Raw genomic sequence first — 20712 nt, 5'->3', positions numbered from 1 at the left:
TATGAATTTAATAACTTTTTGTGTAAAACACGTAAAAAGTTTTTTAAAAATGATTATTTGTTCTAAATTAATTATTCTACTATTACCTACCTATAAGTACCTAACTGAATTGCAACGAAATGGGTAAATATGATTAGTCAAATCAAAGTTAGTTTAATATAATCATTTGCTTTGATAATTAACGAAGTACATAATTTCAACGATAAAACAGAATAGACTCTTGCAAAAAAAATGTCAAAAATTCAAATATTCTTTTTTACTCTGGGTATTCTTCTTTTTGGAAAAATATGGAAAATCTAACACCAAAAATATATATCTGGTTGTTAAAAGGTAGCACCACAAATATTTCTGTGGATGTTTAGAGGTAGCACCACAAATATATCTGTGGTTGTTTAGAGGTAGCACCACGGACTGACTTTAAGGAAGCTTGTGCAAGTTGTACAGTAAGTACACACATGTAGAGACTGAATATGACTAAAAAGGGACAGTACACTTATTGTGTAGTGTATTTTTAAACAATTATTTGTTGGATCGCATTTAAAAAAAAAAAACAATATTATAATTTGAACTATCTTCATCTGATCTAAACTATCCCCCAACCTCCCCTGGTATATTTGTTCTATACTATGATGTATATATTATAATGTACACTGTTTTGTTTGCAAAGTAACCTTGTAACTTTCTTTAACAAATGGTATCTATATATAGTATAATATACATACTTATACATAACCCTCTTATTTTATACCCCTTTCTTATTCATCCCAAAGGAATTGCCACAAGCAAAAATTTTATAATCCCTATATCTTTGCAACATGATAGTGTAAATCTTTGATATTTCAAACTTACGACTATTTGGTCTAATAGAATTCATATTTTAAAATGTCTGTACAGTGTTTTTGTCTAGGGAGGAACCAAGCATAACATGTCTGTATACTGGACTATTGACCGCCATTTTCTCTATGGAGGTCGTCATCGGTCTTGTCGCATATCATACAAAGGACAAGGTAAGACCAATTTAATATAATTAAATAACTAAAACTTGCAAATTTTAATTTTTTAAAGTTTTATTGATTTATGGTTCAATGGTTCAATGGTTTAATGCAAAACCATTTTGAAATGATTAAAATGATCTGAAAGGAATTGAGTCTTTGTCACAAACTCAAATTTTCTTATCTTTATCTTCGCAACCTGATGATGTAAACTTAGATTTTTTTATTTAACAGAATTTAAAGTTTGAAATATCTTAAGGTCTACAACACTGGGATGGGTTGCTAAGATAAAGGAATCAGAGTTTGTGACAAAAAGAATCAATTCCTTTGAATTGATTCTTTACTTTATCATCTTGAATTTAAAAGTTTATGATAAGCATTTTTGACATAAATTCGACCAATCAAATCTAATAACACTCAAGATCTCTGACATTGTCAGTTAAAGGATTCTTTTAGAATTATTTTAGTTCCTTTATAACCTATAATAATGTCACAATATAATCTACTACAGGGTGTCACAAGCAGATAGGCAGGAACAATATATGATAGCACAATTATTCATTACGTCATTGGTGACACTTCCTTCACTGTAAAGGAATTGATTCTTCTTCAATTTACCAAATCCTATATCTTTGCAACCCAATATACATATCTCAATTAGGTTGGATCAAATAGTGTAAGTTCGAAATATCAGATTTTTACACCATCGGGTTGCAAAGATATAGAAAAAATAAAATTTGAGTTTGAGAACTCTATTTCTTTTTCTAGAGACATTGTGATATTAATTTCATTGTATTTGGATAATAATTAAGCCTCTGAGAACCTTTTTTTCAAGGTGTCCTGAGTAAAAGGCAAAATCAAGATCCTTCTTTTATCTTGAATTGGTGCTAGATACTATGAAGCAATCTAGTCTAAAATGAAGTCAAGCAAAAGTTCGGTAATTGGCAGAATACACTTTGATAAATATTAAAATTACAGTTTATTAATATTATTAATTACGATTTAAGAATTTACAAGTGCATCGATCAATTAAATGAAATTGAGCTAGATTTGAATCGCTGATTCAGAATTTGAATCGGCGATAAGTATGTAGTTTATCGACCTAACCGACCTAACTAATTCGTTAAATTCAGTTCAAGATTGGTTTAAAAACTTGTTTGTTGTAGTTGATGGAATGGCTGGAGAAGAACCTGGTGGCAGGGATGGAAAACTTCCAGAAGACAGGATTTGGAGGAGTCACGGAAACATGGAACGTTATTCAACATGAGGTAGATATATCTAGATATTCAACATGAGGTAGATATATCTAGATATTCAACATGAGGTAGAGATATCTAGATATTCAACATGAGGTAGACATATCTATATATTCAACATGAGGTAGACATATCTATATATTCAACATGAGGTAGAAACATCTAGATATTCAACATTAGGTAGAAACATCAAAATATTTGAAGGGGCTGTAGACGTCGTTGCCACTTAAAAAATGGAGGATCACTAAAAATAATTAATACGGCTCTACACTTACAGTCTCCAAAAACTGGTCAAAAATCTTTTTTTTTAATCATTGAAATTAGAAACAATTTAAACAATCAAATGCATTACAAAAAAGATTTAGCAAGACAAAAATTTTAAAATTTAAAAAACTTACTTATCATGTTGACTGTAAAAAGTCAGCATTTATCATTTTACATAACAATCTCGACATTTTTTATTTTAAGTTGCCATAAATTTCCAAAGTTTAAAACTTAGAAACTAAAAACAGACTGCGTTTGAAAAATGTGCATTTTTGACAAGTATTTTAAATTTCATATTTCAGTAGATATATAGTAAATTTTAGTTTAGTTATCAAAGATATTGAAGTTGAATAGATATTGCTGAGAAATTGTACTTTGAATTTAAGTATCTAATTGTTGAATTTGAGTTAGTAGTAATATCTATAAGCATATATACAATACATATACAGGGTAAACCACAAAGGAAAAGACTTTTACGACGACTTAAAGCTCAAAAGATACATCAATCTGAGAGGTATCCTTGCTATTTTACCTAAAGTTGTAATACATAGTCGTGGTCAACCATATATTTGTATCTATACACAGCGTGTTAAGATTGCCTGTACCCTATTACGTATGTCAATTTCTAATAGGTCTACACTGAAACCCTTAATAACGAATACATCGAAAGAATTCATCAAATGTCGTATTCTTCACTTTCTGATAATGGAATGTTGCAGATATTTAGTTTTTTAATTAAATGATTATATGGAACTCTCTAAAACTGTTCCCGCAAATTCATGGATATTTATTTATTTTCGCAAATACTGAAATTTACGTAATATAGTATAAAACTCATTGAAAAATTGTCAAGACGACATTTGATAAATTCTTCCGATATATTCGTTATTAAGGGTTTCACTGTATGTCGTTACCATGTATTACTATTTACTTTAATTACGTTAATTAATTTAAGAGTAGCAAAGAGTTGGCTCTAGTTGTATCAGGGATACCTATTAAGCAATAAAGAGATCTTGATGTATTTGAGTGATACATACTAAATAATTGTCAACCATTAACATTAAGACCCCCCCCCCCCGCAGTTTATGTAATGTCGTCTTCAACTTAAATGCTCCTCTCGGAGACAAGAATCCAAACCAAACAATTTCAGCCCGCCTTTCTTCCTTGTTCTCCGATGACGGAGTTAAAACGTTTATCAATTGTGAACCATTTCAAAGTTAAACAAAAACATTTCTATTTAAAGAATTAGTGACTTTCATCAACATTTAATTGTCAATCTTTTCAGAAGTTTTAATGTATAAAAAGCGTCTTCGGACTTTTCGACAGATAGCCCCCGAATAGGAAAATAGATCGTAAGAATCTTTTCATTATAAATTTGTAAACCCTGTAATAATTATTTATCATCATTCATTTCGTTATTTTTTTAGGAAATAAAGAGTTTTCTGCATTGTCGATTTTGATTTGTGGGTTATACCTTGTCTAGCTGTTCATCGTCAGAATCTTGTTTCTTAGCGACAACAATAATACAACAGCGTCGTATCTGGATTAATAGAGATTAAGTATTATATAGAGCTAGCTGTATCTGTATGATACATACTAAAGAATACAACAGCGTCGTATCTGGATTGATAGTGAGTTCGAGAGGTAGTTGTATCTGTATGATACAAACTAAAGAATACAACAGCGTCTTATCTGGATTAATAGTGAGTTCGAGAGGTAGTTGTAATTCAATATGTATGATACATATTGAATTACATAAGGTCCTATCTGTATTGTTACTTGTTGGAGTAAGGCATTTGCTACAAAGTACGTCTTTGAACAACCTTCTAGATTATTTGTCAAATAAAGAAACAATTTTTCAATGGCATGAAAGGAATCATGAAATTAAAACAAGACTCAAACTAAAGTCTTATTCTTTTTAGATACCTCTGTAGTGTATAAACTTATATACAGTTGTCGTCTTTTAATGTTATATTAAGTGGGACAGACTGTGGTTTTTGACGCAAAAAGATAAGAATATCAAATGCCAAATGATCAAAAATCTTTAAATGATCAAAAAAATGTATGGTAAATAGTTAGGACAACTATTTGTTTTCAAAAATATCATACATTTTTACAATAAAGTTAATTTTAAAGTTAAAGGTATTCTTAAGCATATTTTTATGATAAAACGTCTGTAAAAAGCCAGCTCTTTCTCTCACGCAATCTATTTTTTCTTCTTTCTCTTTTCTTCTATTTTCTACTCTTCTCTTCTATTTTCTTTTCTTCTCCTTTCTTCTATTCTCCTTTCTTATCTTATCTTTTCTTTTTTTTCTCCTGTTTTTTCTCATCTTTTCTTTTCTTCTCCTCTCTACTCTTATGTTCTCTTATCTCATTTCTTCTCTTCCCTTTGCTCTTATCGTCTCCTCTTTGTTTTCTCTTTGTTGTCGACATTTAACCGGTTTTGAGATGAACAATACAGTACGATCCGTTGTTATGATTTTTCTCTGATTTGTTTACATTTCTATAGCTTGTAGACAAAGAGAATAGAATATATATTGGAGGGGAATTTAGAGAATCTCTCGGTATGAATTTTTTCAGTCCCTTTCAGCCTGAAAGGGAGTTCAAAGTGTACAAATTATGTAAATGTTCACAAATTATATGCCCAAAAGGTTGAATAGCATAAATAAGTGAAGTACACCCGCAGTATGGAAACAGTACAACAAAATGGCCGTTTTACACTTTTTTCTAGTAAATTCCTCTCCAATATATATTCTATTCTCTTTGCTTGTAGACCTAATTGAAACGTATTTCGTTTGTACTCAACAAATTTGTTTCTGTTAGTGTCTGTGGAGAAAGATATATATACTTGCTTGTCTGTCTGTTTATGTGTATCCAATTAACGTCAAAACGGCTGAACTGATCAAGCCCAAATTTTTTGTGGTGACTCATATGACCTTGAAAGGCTTGTTAAAGTTAAACATTTTGGACCGGAAAAAATGTCGACACTAAAAGAGCAACAATTAAACGCTAAATCTTTAATAAAAATATGCCTAGTATGTCAAATTCTCTTTAAAGAGCGAATTATTATATTGTAAAAAAAATTGTTCTTGTCGATCAAATATATCTCTTTAAATATATTAAACATTACCTGAGTATTGGAGCCAGTCTGCCGCAACTCTATAAATACAAGTTTGCTACATATATAATCCTAATTTCAAAGTTTGAACATGATGAATAATTAGAAGTAGTAGGAGTTCTCCCAGTTTTCATATTGAGTATTCGTATTTTATTTTTGAAAGGTGGGTTCTGTTTTCGAGAGAAGAACTATTATTTTTGATGCAAGATGTATTTTCTAAAAGAGAGTGCTTAAGAAACTTAAAAGAGAGTTAAAATTCCAAGTTTCACCATTTGACACATACTTATAAGCACTTTTTTTGAGAATTTTGTAAGTATATCACTCTTATATGCCGAGTTTAGTCATGTGTTTGGTGTCTATGCTGAACCAATAGAAATAGTATGGCGGTAACATATATCTTTCTATCTATCTCATTATCCAATCAGAGTTATGAATTCTTCAATCTGTGCTAACAGTAAATGGAAATATTTACTTCTGCTGAAACTAATGGTGAAGTATCAACGATTCGTAATTCAATTATGTCCTACCACATATTAACTTTGGTGAATAATTTCAAAATGGGTGTTCTTACTTTTTTTGAAAGGTGGGTTCTGTTTTGGAAAAGAACTATTAATTTTGGTGTGAGTTGTATTTTCCTTTAAAAGAGTGCTTAAAAATGTTTAAGGTACAGATTATATATTGTTGGTGTTTCAGTTCTAATATATTACAGTTATAACCAGAAAACAATGGAATAGGTAGACGACATTATAGCAATACTTAAGTACATTTGATGGTGTTACGAAGCAAATTGTTTTACCAGACACTTATAAAATTTCTTTTTTGTTAAATGGGTCTGTTCACACTGCACAATTTCTGTGTTTCATGGTTATTGAACTTTTTAAAGTTAAAACTTGATTCTCAAAGTCGTCTTCCTACTCCAGAGTTTTCTGGTTATCACTGTATGATTGATTAGTTTAGTAACCCTGCAGCGCTTCCAAGTTCACAAAAGTTAATCCCGCCGTTTACCCCCACTTGAACGACAATACCGGGAAACTAAATTTTAACTATTAAAGTAAACCCACTCAACTTATAATCTCAAATCCAAGCTAAGCACAATCAAATTTTGAGGCAAATCGGTCCAGGGGTTCCTGAGTTATGATCGGACAAACAAGCAGACAGACACTCAGACAGAAATGACAACTTTATATGTAAATAGATGACAGGGCACAATGTTAAGAAAATTTGTTGTTGATGGTGCTCTTAACCCTATCTCCGCTGGGGTACTTGAAAACCAGGATACGCTGGGGGGGGTGCATTTTGCCCCCCCCCTCTAAATCCCATGTTTTATGTCCAAATATGACAAATGATACATCATTAGAAAGCTCTTGTGCTCTACTTTTAGAATCTGCAAAAAAATTTGCAAATTTGCGAAAATTGAATTTTTTATCGCAAAATCCAGTTTTATAGTAAAAATGTTTGCAAAAAAAAATTTGTCCAAAAAATGACAAATTATACATTTTTGAAAAGCCCTTGACCATGCCATTTTAAATATGCAAAAATTTTTGCAAAATTTTAAATAACCTGATTTTTAATCAAGAAAAACTAAAAATGTGCAAATTTCCTTTGACAGGTTGTTTGCAAAAAATTTGCAATTTTTTTTTCGCAAAACTTGTGCAATCCGTTTCCTTATGTCATAGGCTTTCCAAAAAGCTAAATTTTATCAAAATCTGACAAGTGAAAGTGGGTCAAAACAAAGATTTAGTTTGCTACAGGCAAAAGCAGTCATTCAGGCAGTGTGCCTGAGGACTCAGGCAGTTAGTATTAAAGCCCGGTTTTAGGCCTAAAGGGAGGGCTTTGGGTATGTAAGAAAAGTCAGAAAATTTCAACAGCCTCAGACCAATACTTTTTGAGTTATGTAAAAAAAACTACAGGGGGGGGTCAAATTGACCCCCCCCCAGCGGGAATAGGGTTAAGTATTTTGAAAAAAGAGGATAAAAAGTAAAAAATAAAAAACAATAATTTGGACCGCCTTTTTTTTAAAATCACCGACCGTCTTTTTTACATGAATGCCTATAATATACAACAAAAATACAAAAAGTTCTCTTATCCTTCCTTTCTCTTGATTCGATAGTTTTCAAGTTTCTAATATTTGGTGGTATGGCATGCCCCCCCCCCATGATAAATGAGACTGATTTGACGAATTGTATGCTGGATGAGACTGGTTTTGACTGGAGTACAAGAATAATGGTTGTTTTATGTGATCTTGTTAGGAGGCTAAATCTAGGGAATAAAGGAGACACTTAGCTTCATAACTTCACGGCTTTTCTTTAACATTTTACTTAAAGGGTCTGTAAGCCTAATTTAAAGTAGTAGATATCCATGTTTTTGTATTGTTTTTCCAACTGCTTATTTTTACTTGTGGTTTCTCTGCAAAAATTATTTGCGCATTTCTTGCTTATATGAAAACAATAAATGGAACTAGTTCTTTGATCTACGTGAAAAGGTTGGGAGCTTTTCCCCTTTTTGGTCCCAGAATTTACATGTCCTAAATTTTAAATGTATATTTGGGCCCAGAATTGACATGTCCTAACTTATATATATATTTTTGGGCCCAGAAATGAATGTCCTAAATTGTATATATATATATATGTATTTGGGCCCAGAATTAACACTTCCTAAATTTTAAATGTATATTTGGGCCCAGAATTATATAGTTGGGCCACAGAATTGACATGTCCTAAATTATGTATATATATATTTGGGCCCAGAATTGACATGTCCTAAATTATATATATATAGTTGGGCCCAGAATTGACATGTCCTAAATTATATATATATATTTGGGCCCAGAATTGACATTTCCTAAATTATATATATATATTTGGGCCCAGAATTGACATTTCCTAAATTATATATATATATTTGTGCCCATAATTGACATGTCCTAAATTATATATATTTATATTTGGGCCCAGAATTGACATTTCCTAAATTATATATATATATTTGGGCCCAGAATGAACATTTCCTAAATTATATATATATATTTGGGCCCTTGTTGTCAAGCATATGAGAAAGTCAGAAAATTGTATGACTGAAAAAAATATCGAAATGAAGGACTAAAGAATTGAGATTTGTTATATTTTGACTTATAACTGAGTGTATTGAAGAAGAACGGATATAAGAAAGAAAGGTTGTAAATCTTGTCTCTCTTGTTTAATGTGTTAAACCAATTCTCTTGTAAAGTGTAAACTTGGGTTTATTGTTACACTAAATGTATATCTGATGGCCGGACAATATCAAGTTTCTCCTTTAAATTGTTTCCTTTAAATTTACTCTTTTGGAATTGAACCTTAAATTCAAATCAAAATAGTTGGTTTATTTCAGTCATTACTTAAATCGTTAAATTAATTTAAAATAATTCCTTTCTTTGTTTATTAAATGATTCCCAATTGAAATTACTAGTATCGACGAACTATAAACGGGATTGCTTTATTGTAAGCGACAAAGTTTTTGACAATTATATCATTTTAGAAAAATCAAGCTGGGAAAAAAAAGAATGAAACCAATCAATTTAAAATTCAGGTTTAGTCAATACGGTCTTTGTTCACAAATCATACATATTTAAATCACTTCCTCTGACGGATTTCGTCTTCATTTGATATTGTACAATGGTTTTGTTAGGCTTCTTTTCTTGCATACAACCTGCTGGGTCGACACTGGGTAGCCTGACTGAACAGTATGACGTACTGCATATATATGTACAGTACATGTTTTAACGGCATGGATCATGCAGTTTTTAGACTAGTGTGTAGTCTATAGTCTGGAATATCGTTGAACATTTTTTACTTTTATCCGAAAAATAAGAGTGCTCTGTACCTGCAGCAAAATCAGATCATTTTACAGGACACAACTTTAAACATAAATATTAAATAAAACAAAAACATGTATTTTTATCATGACAGGGGAGCAACAAGATAGCCAGACTGTTTTTAAATGAGCTCCCCTCGGCTCAGCATAATTTACAATAATCTAAACTTTGTGCATGAATGGACCACAAAAAATGTATATTGCTGTGGATTTGTCTAGATTCCATCTAGACAAATCCTTCTCCTCCTCCTTCATCCTATACGGATTGTTAATTTGTGGGGAATGGACGAAGACATGTGTGGGGGGGTTAGACGAGAATAATAGACAGAATAGACATCCCTCCCTCGACACAGTTTCTTATTTAGAAATAAAAGAAATGGAAGGATAAATTGTGCGTCTGTCATAATTGAGTTTGGTGTGCTGAGTAAAATGTGATGTGAAAGTTATCTGGCAGTTTGAGGATGGGTAGAGAGGGTAGAGAGAGCTGGGGGAGTAGAGAATAGTTTAGATTATCCCTGTAAATATTTAATACACACCTACTCTCACAATATTTAAAGGGAAAAATAAAAAAATCAGAATAGTTAAATATTATTCATACAAATTTCAAAAATAGACAACAAAATATGTTTAACTAGGATTTTTGTTGGAAATTCTGTGAAACTTTCTTTAATCTGGATCTCAATATTTATAACCTTAGCTTGGATGCTGCGGGGTGAGAAACTATAGAGATTGGGAGAATACATCGCTTCTCCAGGTACATCTTATACTACTTAGATATAATCCTATTCTGCTTCAGGTACATCTTAAACTACTTAGATATAATCCTATTCTGCTCCAGGTACCTGATATACTACCTAGATAATCTCTGTATTACCCTTATACCCTGATATTTAGCCCTTAACTATAATCCTTCGATTCAAACCCAGCAAGGGTTAAACTAATAATTCTATTTTACGTGTTTTTAAAGGGAGTGTTCTTAGAGCATAAAATATCAATTTAATTTCAAACAAATCATTCAGATATTACAATCTATAGTCATCGATTATCTTTCGCCACATTTGTATATAGTTTATATTTTATAATATTTTTTAATTAATTTGTTTTGAATTTGATTATTTCTCTTGTCGCTTGCGCAACTATCTAAGAATGCCGCGCACCACTCACATTTTTCGAAATCCGTTAAAACGTTTTCTAAAAAAAATAAAATATTATAAAATATAAACTATATTCAAATTTGGCGAAAGATAATCGAAGACTATAGGTTGTAATATCTGAATGATTTGTTTGAAATTAAACTGATTTTTTACGGTCTTAGTAGTATGTTGCAATTTTCTCAATTTGTATGGGCGCTAAGTTATTCGGTATGAGACGTCTTTAACAATTTTCTCCTTATAGACGCAACAGATAGAAGTAAAATTAGTGGCGATCAAAAGCGCTTTTTTATCGCATTAAGCCTATACCCCCTTTCATTTTTCGCGAAAACTCCCTTTAAGTTTAAAGGGACTGTGTAATCTTAAGTTACTCCCATGCAAAGATAGCAATGCCTGATTTACAACGTTACTCTTGAAACCATTACTTCCGGAAATTCTCCGCCGGAAGCCGGATATTCCGAGAAAAAAATTCGCTTGAAAACTTTTTCGGCAGAAATCCTTTCCGCCAGAATTTTTTCCGTTGATTATAATTTCCGCCGGAAAATATTCTGGCGGAAAATTGGACACTCTAATATGACAGCAGATATATGCAAGGAACAAACCAAAACGATGCAAAAACGAACGTTTGTTGATTGATGGTCACTGTTTTGAGTAGCGTCACTTATAACGATCGTTTTTGTATTTTACTATATTTTTTTCAAGAAGATATTGCAGAGTTTAATAAAAGCAAACATTTAACATAATTCAGTTTTGAAATTTGAAAGTTTTAATATTTATTAAACAAAACCAAAACAATTAACAACACGTATTATAGAGAGCCAGTGTTCCTGACTCATGTTGTTTATCTGATGTTGTTGGATGCGGTTCCGGGATCCTTAAACTATACCAAGATCAGGTAATTCTAGGGTCCTTAAACTATATGAGAATTAGGTAATTCCAGGGTCCTTAAACTATATGAGAATTAGGTAATTCCAGGGTCTTTAAACCATTCCAGGATCATGTAATTCCAGGGTCCTTGAACTATACCAGGATCAGGTAATTCCAGGGCCCTTAAACTTTACCAGAACCCGATAATTCCAGGGACCTTGAACTATACCAGGATCAAGTAATTCCAGAGTCCTTAAACTATACCAGGATCAGGGAATTTCAGAGCCCATAAACCATGTTTACCATAATTAGGTTATTCCAGGGCTCTAAAATTGAAGGGTCAGGAACTCACACCCAACAGTCCTTCTACCATACTGCATGGATTAAGTGATTTAATCCTAATTCAAGTTTAAATATTTTCTGAGGTTTGTATTCTGTAAAACTGCAATCGCATCTTGAATTATTGACGAGGGAAGAAGTTCTGTCCGACATAAATTCCGATTCTGGTTTGATTAGATTGGTTGGATTGTGTATATTCTACTAGATTGAGAATAAAATGTTTGCCAAATAAATTTTGTCTGTATGTCAGGGTAAGATTGATAGAACGGTAAAAACTCCAATAAAGTTTAGAAACAAATTATTCTTGTTTAGTTTCTGGAATCTATCTTTCACTTTCATTCTTAAAGGGAGTGACCGCCATAGGGTATCCAGTTTCCAGCGAACAAAAACTTTGCGAGGAAATGAGCAATTTTGCATTTATCTGTTTCGTGAAAAAGTGCAAAATTTCACAAAAGAAGAAATGCGAAATTTCCCGAAAAAACGAAAATTTTGAAATTTTTTCCGCAAATTAACAGATTAACGCAAAAAACGAAAAAGTTTGCATTTTTTCTACGAACGGAATTCGAAAAATGCGAAACTTTCGGCGACATTTTTACGAAATGATTTCCCCATTTCGCTAATCAGACCGACATCAATGGTGTTGAAGTTGAAAACATTTAAAAAAATCATAAAAAACATTATTTTAAGACCTGAAAAGTGTCTCCACAAGCTAAATTTTTATTCAAATTATATCTTGACCCACGGGAGCGTCCTTTTCTTTAGACACATTTGTACTTTTGGTGAATTAGACCGGAAAAATGCAAAAGAGACCAATAACTTGTTGTTTATTAATCTCACTGCAGTAATCCAAAGGTTGCAAGCTCTCAAACTAAAAGAGTTTTGTCAAATATACTTATCGAAAACTTAAGCTACAAACAAGTACTTCAGAATTATAAGATGTACATGTCTAGGGCTACAAAGAGTATCAGTGAATTAGTGATTGACAATCACAGGCCATAGCGTTGCGGCACTACAAAGTCGACCAAGTCTTAAATATAAAAAGTATTATCTGGTTATCTAATTTCTTGATTTTTGCTTAAAGGGAGTGTTCGCAGAAATTGAAAGGGGGTATAGGCTTACGGCGAATAAAAAGAACTTTTGATTGCTACTAATCTTACTTCTATCTATTGCGTCTATAAGAAGAAAATTGTTAAAAACGACTTATACCGGCGAACTTAGCGTCCATACAAATTCAGAAAGTTGCAACATTCAACTCGGATCGTAAAAAAATCTGTTCAATTCCAAACAAATCATTCAGATATTATAACCAATAATCATCGATAGTTTTTCGACGCATTAGTATATAGTTAATATTTTATAACATTTTTTATTTTTTATGATCCAAGAGTTACTTTTGAAAAAAGTTATTCCTGTTTCGAGAATTTTTTATAATGAAGGCGAAATTTTCATATTTTCCAGGAATGTTCGAAAATCCAGCGCCAGCCAAACATTATTTAAAAAAATAAAATCAAATATTATGAAATATTATCTATATACGAATGCATCGAAAAATAGTCGATGACTTTTGGTTAAAAAGGAAAAAATTTAACCCTCCTCCCCCTCTTAGGCTCACTTTTTGCTGGTTCCATTAGTTGTAATTGTATTCCTAGGCAAACTTCAACCGTTCTCCAAAGAATAGTTTTCCTTTAATAATGTCTGGGATCATTTACCTCTTATATTAACAGTAATACAATATGTAATATAATAATATAATAATACAATAATACGATAATACAATATGTAATATAATAATACAATAATACAATACAAATTAAATCGCATTAGGTTTCCACCAGAATATATTAACTTTTCTTTCTTAGAAAATATGTACATTTTATATTTTAAATATTTTCAATTTTTTAAATTTATTTTTAGAACCGAGTTACAATTTTGTTTTGTTTTGAAATAAATTGAAAAATATGTTCTAAAAGGTGTAAATAGTTTAAGGAAGGCGTTTTTCTTTTTTTTGGGGTCAGAGACAGATAAAAATATGTTATTAAAAGGTAGATAGATACATGAAATATTTTAAAACTTTTCGTAAAAGGATGACATGTTTCTTTTTTTGGTCAATTGATTAAAATTTGATTCAAATAAAAAATTGCACATCTTCATTATCAATTTGTTATGGTTATCAGGTTAAAAGGTAGTGAATCATTGATGGTGTTCTTTAAGTAAAAAGATTAAAAGAAATAAAATTAACAACCCATTTGAAAAAGGTATATTAGATTTAGAAAATTTCTATCCCCCCCCCCAGCAGTTCATATCAGAGAGTCATTATTTATCAATTAAATTAGCTGACAAAGTTTCTGTTTAATATGATGAGTTTGCTATATTATTCAAAAATAGGAGACGGAATCTGGTGAACTTATTAGAATTAATGAACCATCTTCTCTACAATATGTTTATAGTCAGCTTTTTATTTAATATAATATCCCTGGAGAAAACACTTTGTATTTATTATTCTTAATCTACATTAAATAATATAAATATATATATCTAGACATTTTTATATTTACTAGAAATTCAAGGCGCTTCGCGCCCTTCTTTCTAGCCTTAGAGGGCGCTTCGCGCCCATCTCCTAAATTAATTGTGAACACGTTCTCTTTGTGTACATCGTAAAACAAAACAAAAATAATTCGCGGATTTTCACAAAAAATTTCGCGGATGTTCAAAATTTTAAAAAATTTAATGACGATCGAATTTTGATGGAGACAAATATTTAGAATTTTGATTTTTCATAAACCTTCCCTGTGGTCACACTCGTGACGTGATGTCCCACAAAAAATTTGGGCCCGATCGGTTCAGCCGTTTTGACGTTTATTGGATACAAACAGACAAACAAACAAACAGACAGACAAGCCAAATTTATATATAGATGAACCACTTAAATATTTAACGTCGTAATAATGATCGGTCAAATGTGAAACAGAAGAGTACACAGAGACCAATTAAACTTGTGTTTTTGAGGTTTTTTTTAAGCATATAGTTTTACAAGTAGCTTGAACTTATTAAATGTTATGGGTCTTTATTACTAATTTATGTTCATTTGACTATTTATAACCATGATATTTAGAGTCTAAAAGTCGCCCCAGAGTTGAATGGGGCTCCGACGTTCGTTTTCATAAATTTAGTTACACTTATTATGTTCTGAACCTGATCAAACATTTTAAGCATTTAAACTTTATTGGAACTCGTAAATCTGCCGAAAAAAAAATAATATACTTCTTACATTTCACCAAATTGGTAAATCTCTAAGAAAAAAATTAAATTGTCAACTGTAAAAAAAAAACCTACTGCGTCTATATTATTTTTAGGAAAAAATGTGTTTAAATAATCTCTTCTTTAGGCAAGCTTGAGAATCCATACCACCGGTTGCATCACACCCCTGTATCAGATATTTGAGGAGAATATTGTATATTTCTATACAATAGCTTCAATACTTCTCTTCATACAGGTATACAATACAATACAATACAATACAATACAATACAATACAATACAATACAATACAATACATACAATACAATGCAATACAATACAATACAATACAATACAATACAATACAATACAATACAATACAATACAATACAATACAATACAATACAATACAATACAATTCAATACAATACAATACAATGCAAAACAAAATCATATAAAATGCATGACAGTATCTGCAAAAACAAATAGTTTTAGTGAAAAAAATTGAGGACAAAAAGTAATCAAAATGTAATTATTTCGCCAGAACTTGGAATCATATTTGATTGACATCAGTGATTATTTTGCAAATCCAAATTTATGCATTCAACCATATTTTATTCTTTCAGATATTTGCAATTATTTTTGCAATCTTTTTTGGCAACACTGTCAAGAAAGGATTGGAGCATGTTTAGAGGAGAAATCTGTTTCAGCTGTCGACAAACATAGTTTTAAGATGTCGATGAAAAAAAACACTATCGGACCTGTTCCCAAAGCATGAAAAACATTAAAAATGTGTTAAATGATTTAAATACTTACCTAAGTAAAAATGCAGAAATTGCAGAAATATAGATGACATTCTTCAGACCTTCATGGCAATTGTCAATTTGTGTCGCTACTTATTAGACAAAATGGTTAAAAAAAATGTTACTTGTGACAGAGGACAAGTTTTTGTTCATATTAAGACATGTAAAGTATGTAGTTTACGGCTCCTTATTCCATGTTAAGCCAAGTGTAAGCCATATTACGTGAAGTAAAAGTTTCCATCGTGTATTTAAGCGAAGGGGAACTGTAAGTGTTAGTTCAAGTAACCCACTATGTGTAAAGTGTCATGTGCGAATTACAACAATATTCGTTAGGCCTTTTTCTGGGATAAACTAATGAAATTTTCCCTCTTTTTCTTTTTTAAATTAATTTTTGCGAGTTCTCTTAAAAGTCGCTTAAGAGGATTAAAACATTAGGAGTATATAATTGTCAGAATTTAACATTTTAAGGGGTATCTTTGTGCATAGGGCATGCCAACCCATAATAAAAGATCAGTTTAAACATCGTCTACATTTCCTGTAGTGACAAGCAAAATACCTTTTATTATAATTATTTCCAACCTTATACAATATAATATAAAAGTATACCAACTGTGTTAAATATTTGTTGATATTCGTAATCCAAGATCATAGCTGCGACCTAATTAATAATTTTGTAAATAAAATTGTAAAAATACATTTGCAGTTGCAAAAAAAAATATCAAACAGAAAATGATTAAATTGAGATTGGTAAAAAGTGTTTAAATATTCACTATTTGATCAAATATTGATTTGCATAGAATAAATGAGGCAAAAGGTAAGGAGTAAGGGTTGTTGACATGAATAGCTCTATTTTATTGTAAACAAGGCCAGGCTTGTATTTTCTTGACAAAATAAGGGCCGGCATGGATTGTTTACAATAAAACTGGTTCTTCAGCATGTTTTAAAACGTCACAAAGCAATTTTAGACACTACGCAACATCTAAATCTCCCACTCCTGCTGTTGTAAATCTCCCACTCCTGCTGTTGTAAATCGGTTTGGATCGTTTTTTGCAAATATTTTCTCTTAGGATCAAAATTTGACATAGTTAAGAAAAGCAAAGAATTGAGAATTTGCCACAAACTAACATTTTCCAACCCGTATTTCATTACAACCTGATGGTGCAATTTAGCAAACCCTTAATATTTCAAACTTTGGTTATTTAATCTAATAGAATTCAGAGTTTGAAATATCTTATGACATTGTGTTGCAAAGATATATGGATTAAAAGATCAGAGTTTGTGGCAAACATCCAATTCCTTTTCTTCAAATTCTTTATTCTAATTTGTTTTTTTACACTATGCTAACTTTTGACCTTGAGAGAAAATGTATGCAAATAACTAACCAAAAACAAACGTGTCTGCACATAGATCGTTTTTTTTGGTTTTCCTGTTTTTTCAGATGAAAATATTGCAAAGTTTAAAATAAAGTTTTGAAATATTGGAAGTTTTACTGTAAATTGTTTAAAAACCTTTGTAAAAACCGATGAATATTAAACAAAATTCAGAGTTTGAAATATCTAAGGTACACGACATTTTGTTGCAAAGATATAGGGATTAGAAGATCAGAGTTTGTGTCACAACGATCGATTTTTGTTTGGTTTTACCTGTTTTTTTCGGATAAAAATATTGCAAAGTTTAATCAAAGGAAACGGAATAAAGTTTTTCTGTAAGTTTTTTTTAAAAAATTGTAAAAACCGATTAACATTAAACAAAACTATGAAAGGTTGTTGAAATTTTTCATACAGATTGCTTGTTAAAAGATGTTCATAATCTGTACGATAAAATAGTTAAGTTTGTACCATGTTATTTAACTATTTTCTCCCATTATCAGTTATTTATTGAAACTATTTTGATAAACTAATAAATCGGAAATATGTACTAAAATAAACATGGAAATCCATTAGAGTTTTCTATAACTAGATTTAAGATTTTTTTTTCAAAAATATTGTTTATTTCAAAATGTATTTACAGAGTAATCTCAGAGTGTCTTGAATCGTACATATTCCAAGAGCAGCCAGAAGTGTGTCCCAAAATATTTGAAGAAATGTTTTTTGACTTTTCAGCTTTTTAACAAATCTTTAAATGACAGAATCTTGCATTAAGATTTTGATCATATTTAATTTATGGTATTGAATAATTTTGTACCCATGGAAAATTTTAAATATTAATAAATTATGGGACATCTTGTTTAATGCTCCAACATAAATTAGATATAAAGAATTGTTCCCCATATGTAGAATACGTAATTATTTTATGAATAACATTTTTATAAATGTACCCCTGTGCCCGACTTAGAACCATGAATATAATCTTTGTATCTTTAGAACTGCTTTTATTTATATTTTATAATAATTGAATCAGCAGATGTTTTGTATTTGGTTGTAGCCAATGAAAAATTAGCATTATGATTTGGTAAATAGAATGCTAGTTTTTGATTGGTCGATTTAGCTTAACACTGAAAAATGTTTTGTTTACATATTCAGAGATTAAAAAGTGAATATTACAACTATTCGAAAAATTTTTATCTTTTATGATGTACCATAACAGCTTAGAGTCATATTTTCTTGGATTGACTATGATTGATTTTCAAAAAATAAAGCATCCAAAACATCTAAATTCAAGGAATTGAACAACTGCCACATAATCTACATTGCTTATACGTCTAATATGTTGTGTGACCTGAAGGTAAATATTCTTAATATTTTTAGCTGACTTTTTGTCTTAGTTTGAAATATAAAAGGTATACAACATCAGGTTGCAAAGATAGAGGGATTATAATGTATAGTGGGAGTAATCATGGTTCCTTATTAAAACTTATTTTGTTCAAATGAAGTTGATGTTATGATGGATTTATTTACAATGCATTGAACCCGATATGGTTTAAAATATTATAGTTTAATATTCACTCTTTTCTCTCTGGTTAGAATCAATTATAACCCTGTACAGTATATTATATATAAAATATAGAGTTGTCATGATTTATGATCTTTTTGAAATAGATATTTTCCAATAGTTCCCTTTTTTCTTCTTTGTTAACATTTCTGAACTTTAACAGTTTCAATATACATTATACAACCCAACAATACAATAGTTTTTTCTTTAAAAAACAAAGTTTAAAGGGATTGTTCAGGAATTTTTTTTAAAAAGAGATTTTTTTTGTCCCCAGGACATGATCGGGTTGTTACGATCAAATCTCGGAATTTTTTCTATTGCGAAAGATTGGTGTTGTCTGGGTTTTTATATTGATCTACCAGGGGTTGTAATCTGGCAGCACATTCATCCATCCACGCTTCATTCATTCTGAGAAGAGGGTTGACAAGATTCCAGCTGCCTAAGATTCTTCTTAGGCCTGAGAATATAGAGTGCAGGCATCCTTCTGATATACTGGAATGAGGCCCGGGTGCCGTACTGATAGGAAACATCACACTCATTGCTCCGATGTTTCTAGAAAGAAAATTAACACCGAACCCACGTCAAAATAAAGTAAATTTCAGGAAAAATTAAAATATTATATGTTTTCAATTATAACTCCATGTATTGAAGAGATATTGAGAAGAACAAACATGTTCTTAAATCAAACGGAAAAATCAGGCTACAGGTGCATAAAATCAAAACTAGAGGAACTACGACATTACAAAATTGTCCCAGTAATGTCGCATATGTTTTATCTTAATTCAGTCTATCTGATCACGTGCAGATTTAACAGTTCGGTCTTTATCCCAGCATAGCTGTCATTTTCGATAATAATTTTACTTGAATTAAACTTAAATTTTGATTTTCTCTTAAAAACTTGTTTGTTGTCAGAAGCATTTAAATGAAAAAAACATCAAAAGACAACTCGGTGCGTTTCAAGATTTTTAAAGTTTTAAGTTTTGAACGATTGAATTCAAATTGTGCCGGTTAGACTTGTGGGTACAGGACAATCTTAAATATCAAGAGAGCTTCAGCATTGAAATTTTATGTGCGCGTGCAAATGCATGATGTTACATATAACGCCAGTAACACTTAAAAAATCAAATTTTAGAAATAAGAACTTGCCACCTATTTAATTTACGATGGAGAGGTGATCTAAACCTCAGATTAAACGTTTCTAAGCAGGAGGTTAATTTTGAAAATTTTTGAAATTCTACTGGCAACGCCGTGCACGCCGACAACTTCCCGGTAAGTTTTAGAAAAACCGGAGCTAAGAGTGTGAATAAAAACAAAAGAAAACATTGAGATGACAAATTTTTACATTCTGTTGTTTGAATACAAATCCCATTTCGTTGAACCGAAAAAAGCCTGTTTTCGTATTCTCGTAAAGCGAGAAATTATTCCAGCAATGTTTGTCCTGAGTCTAAAGATATTTATATTCTGAGAGGGTTGAATTTGATATGTTTTCTATGCAGCATGAAGTATATTCTAGAGTATTCTATTGCTCCCAGGGGGGGGGGAGAGTAAAATATTATTATAATAATAAATTTACAATAAAACAATTATAAAATAAACCTCCTTTAACTTGTTTTGCTTTTTTATTTACATTTTACTGCATCTTTTAATTTTCAAATGTTATTTTTAAATGTTACCATTCATTCCAGTTTTTATTCATTATTAAAAAAAGGTTGGGAATGTGAGATCAGATTTGAAAACACTACAACAAAGTAAGAATGTTCAGTATAAAAATACATTAGAATATTTTTTGTAATATTTTGGACCTTTTTGTATTTATTTCAGGAAATAGCGTCGAAAGCACGAAATCAATATAATTATTTAGGAAACCCATGGATACCTTGCGGGAAACAGAGACTAAAAAATCGA

The 20712-nt window shown here is 30.8% G+C and overlaps 1 protein-coding gene across 1 annotated transcript in view; it reads left to right on the top strand.

The window, feature by feature from the left end:
- The window catches only part of LOC111702167 (CD63 antigen), a 30210-nt gene extending 13125 nt beyond the window's left edge, over positions 1-17085 (top strand). The window contains exons 4-9 of the mRNA XM_023473762.1: positions 908-1007; positions 2159-2260; positions 10177-10233; positions 11445-11525; positions 15222-15329; positions 15700-17085. Coding sequence (XP_023329530.1) covers positions 963-1007; positions 2159-2260; positions 10177-10233; positions 11445-11525; positions 15222-15329; positions 15700-15765 — 459 coding nt within the window. The 5' untranslated portion in view covers positions 908-962 and the 3' untranslated portion in view covers positions 15766-17085. The remainder of the gene's footprint in view (positions 1-907; positions 1008-2158; positions 2261-10176; positions 10234-11444; positions 11526-15221; positions 15330-15699) is intronic.
- Positions 17086-20712: the final 3627 nt, after the last annotated feature.

Source organism: Eurytemora carolleeae, unplaced genomic scaffold, assembly GCF_000591075.1.
Source record: "Eurytemora carolleeae unplaced genomic scaffold, Eaff_2.0 scaffold23, whole genome shotgun sequence".
Classification (NCBI taxonomy): domain Eukaryota; kingdom Metazoa; phylum Arthropoda; class Copepoda; order Calanoida; family Temoridae; genus Eurytemora; species Eurytemora carolleeae.
Note: the sequence above shows the minus strand (reverse complement) of the source record. Positions and strands in the feature narration are given on the sequence as shown.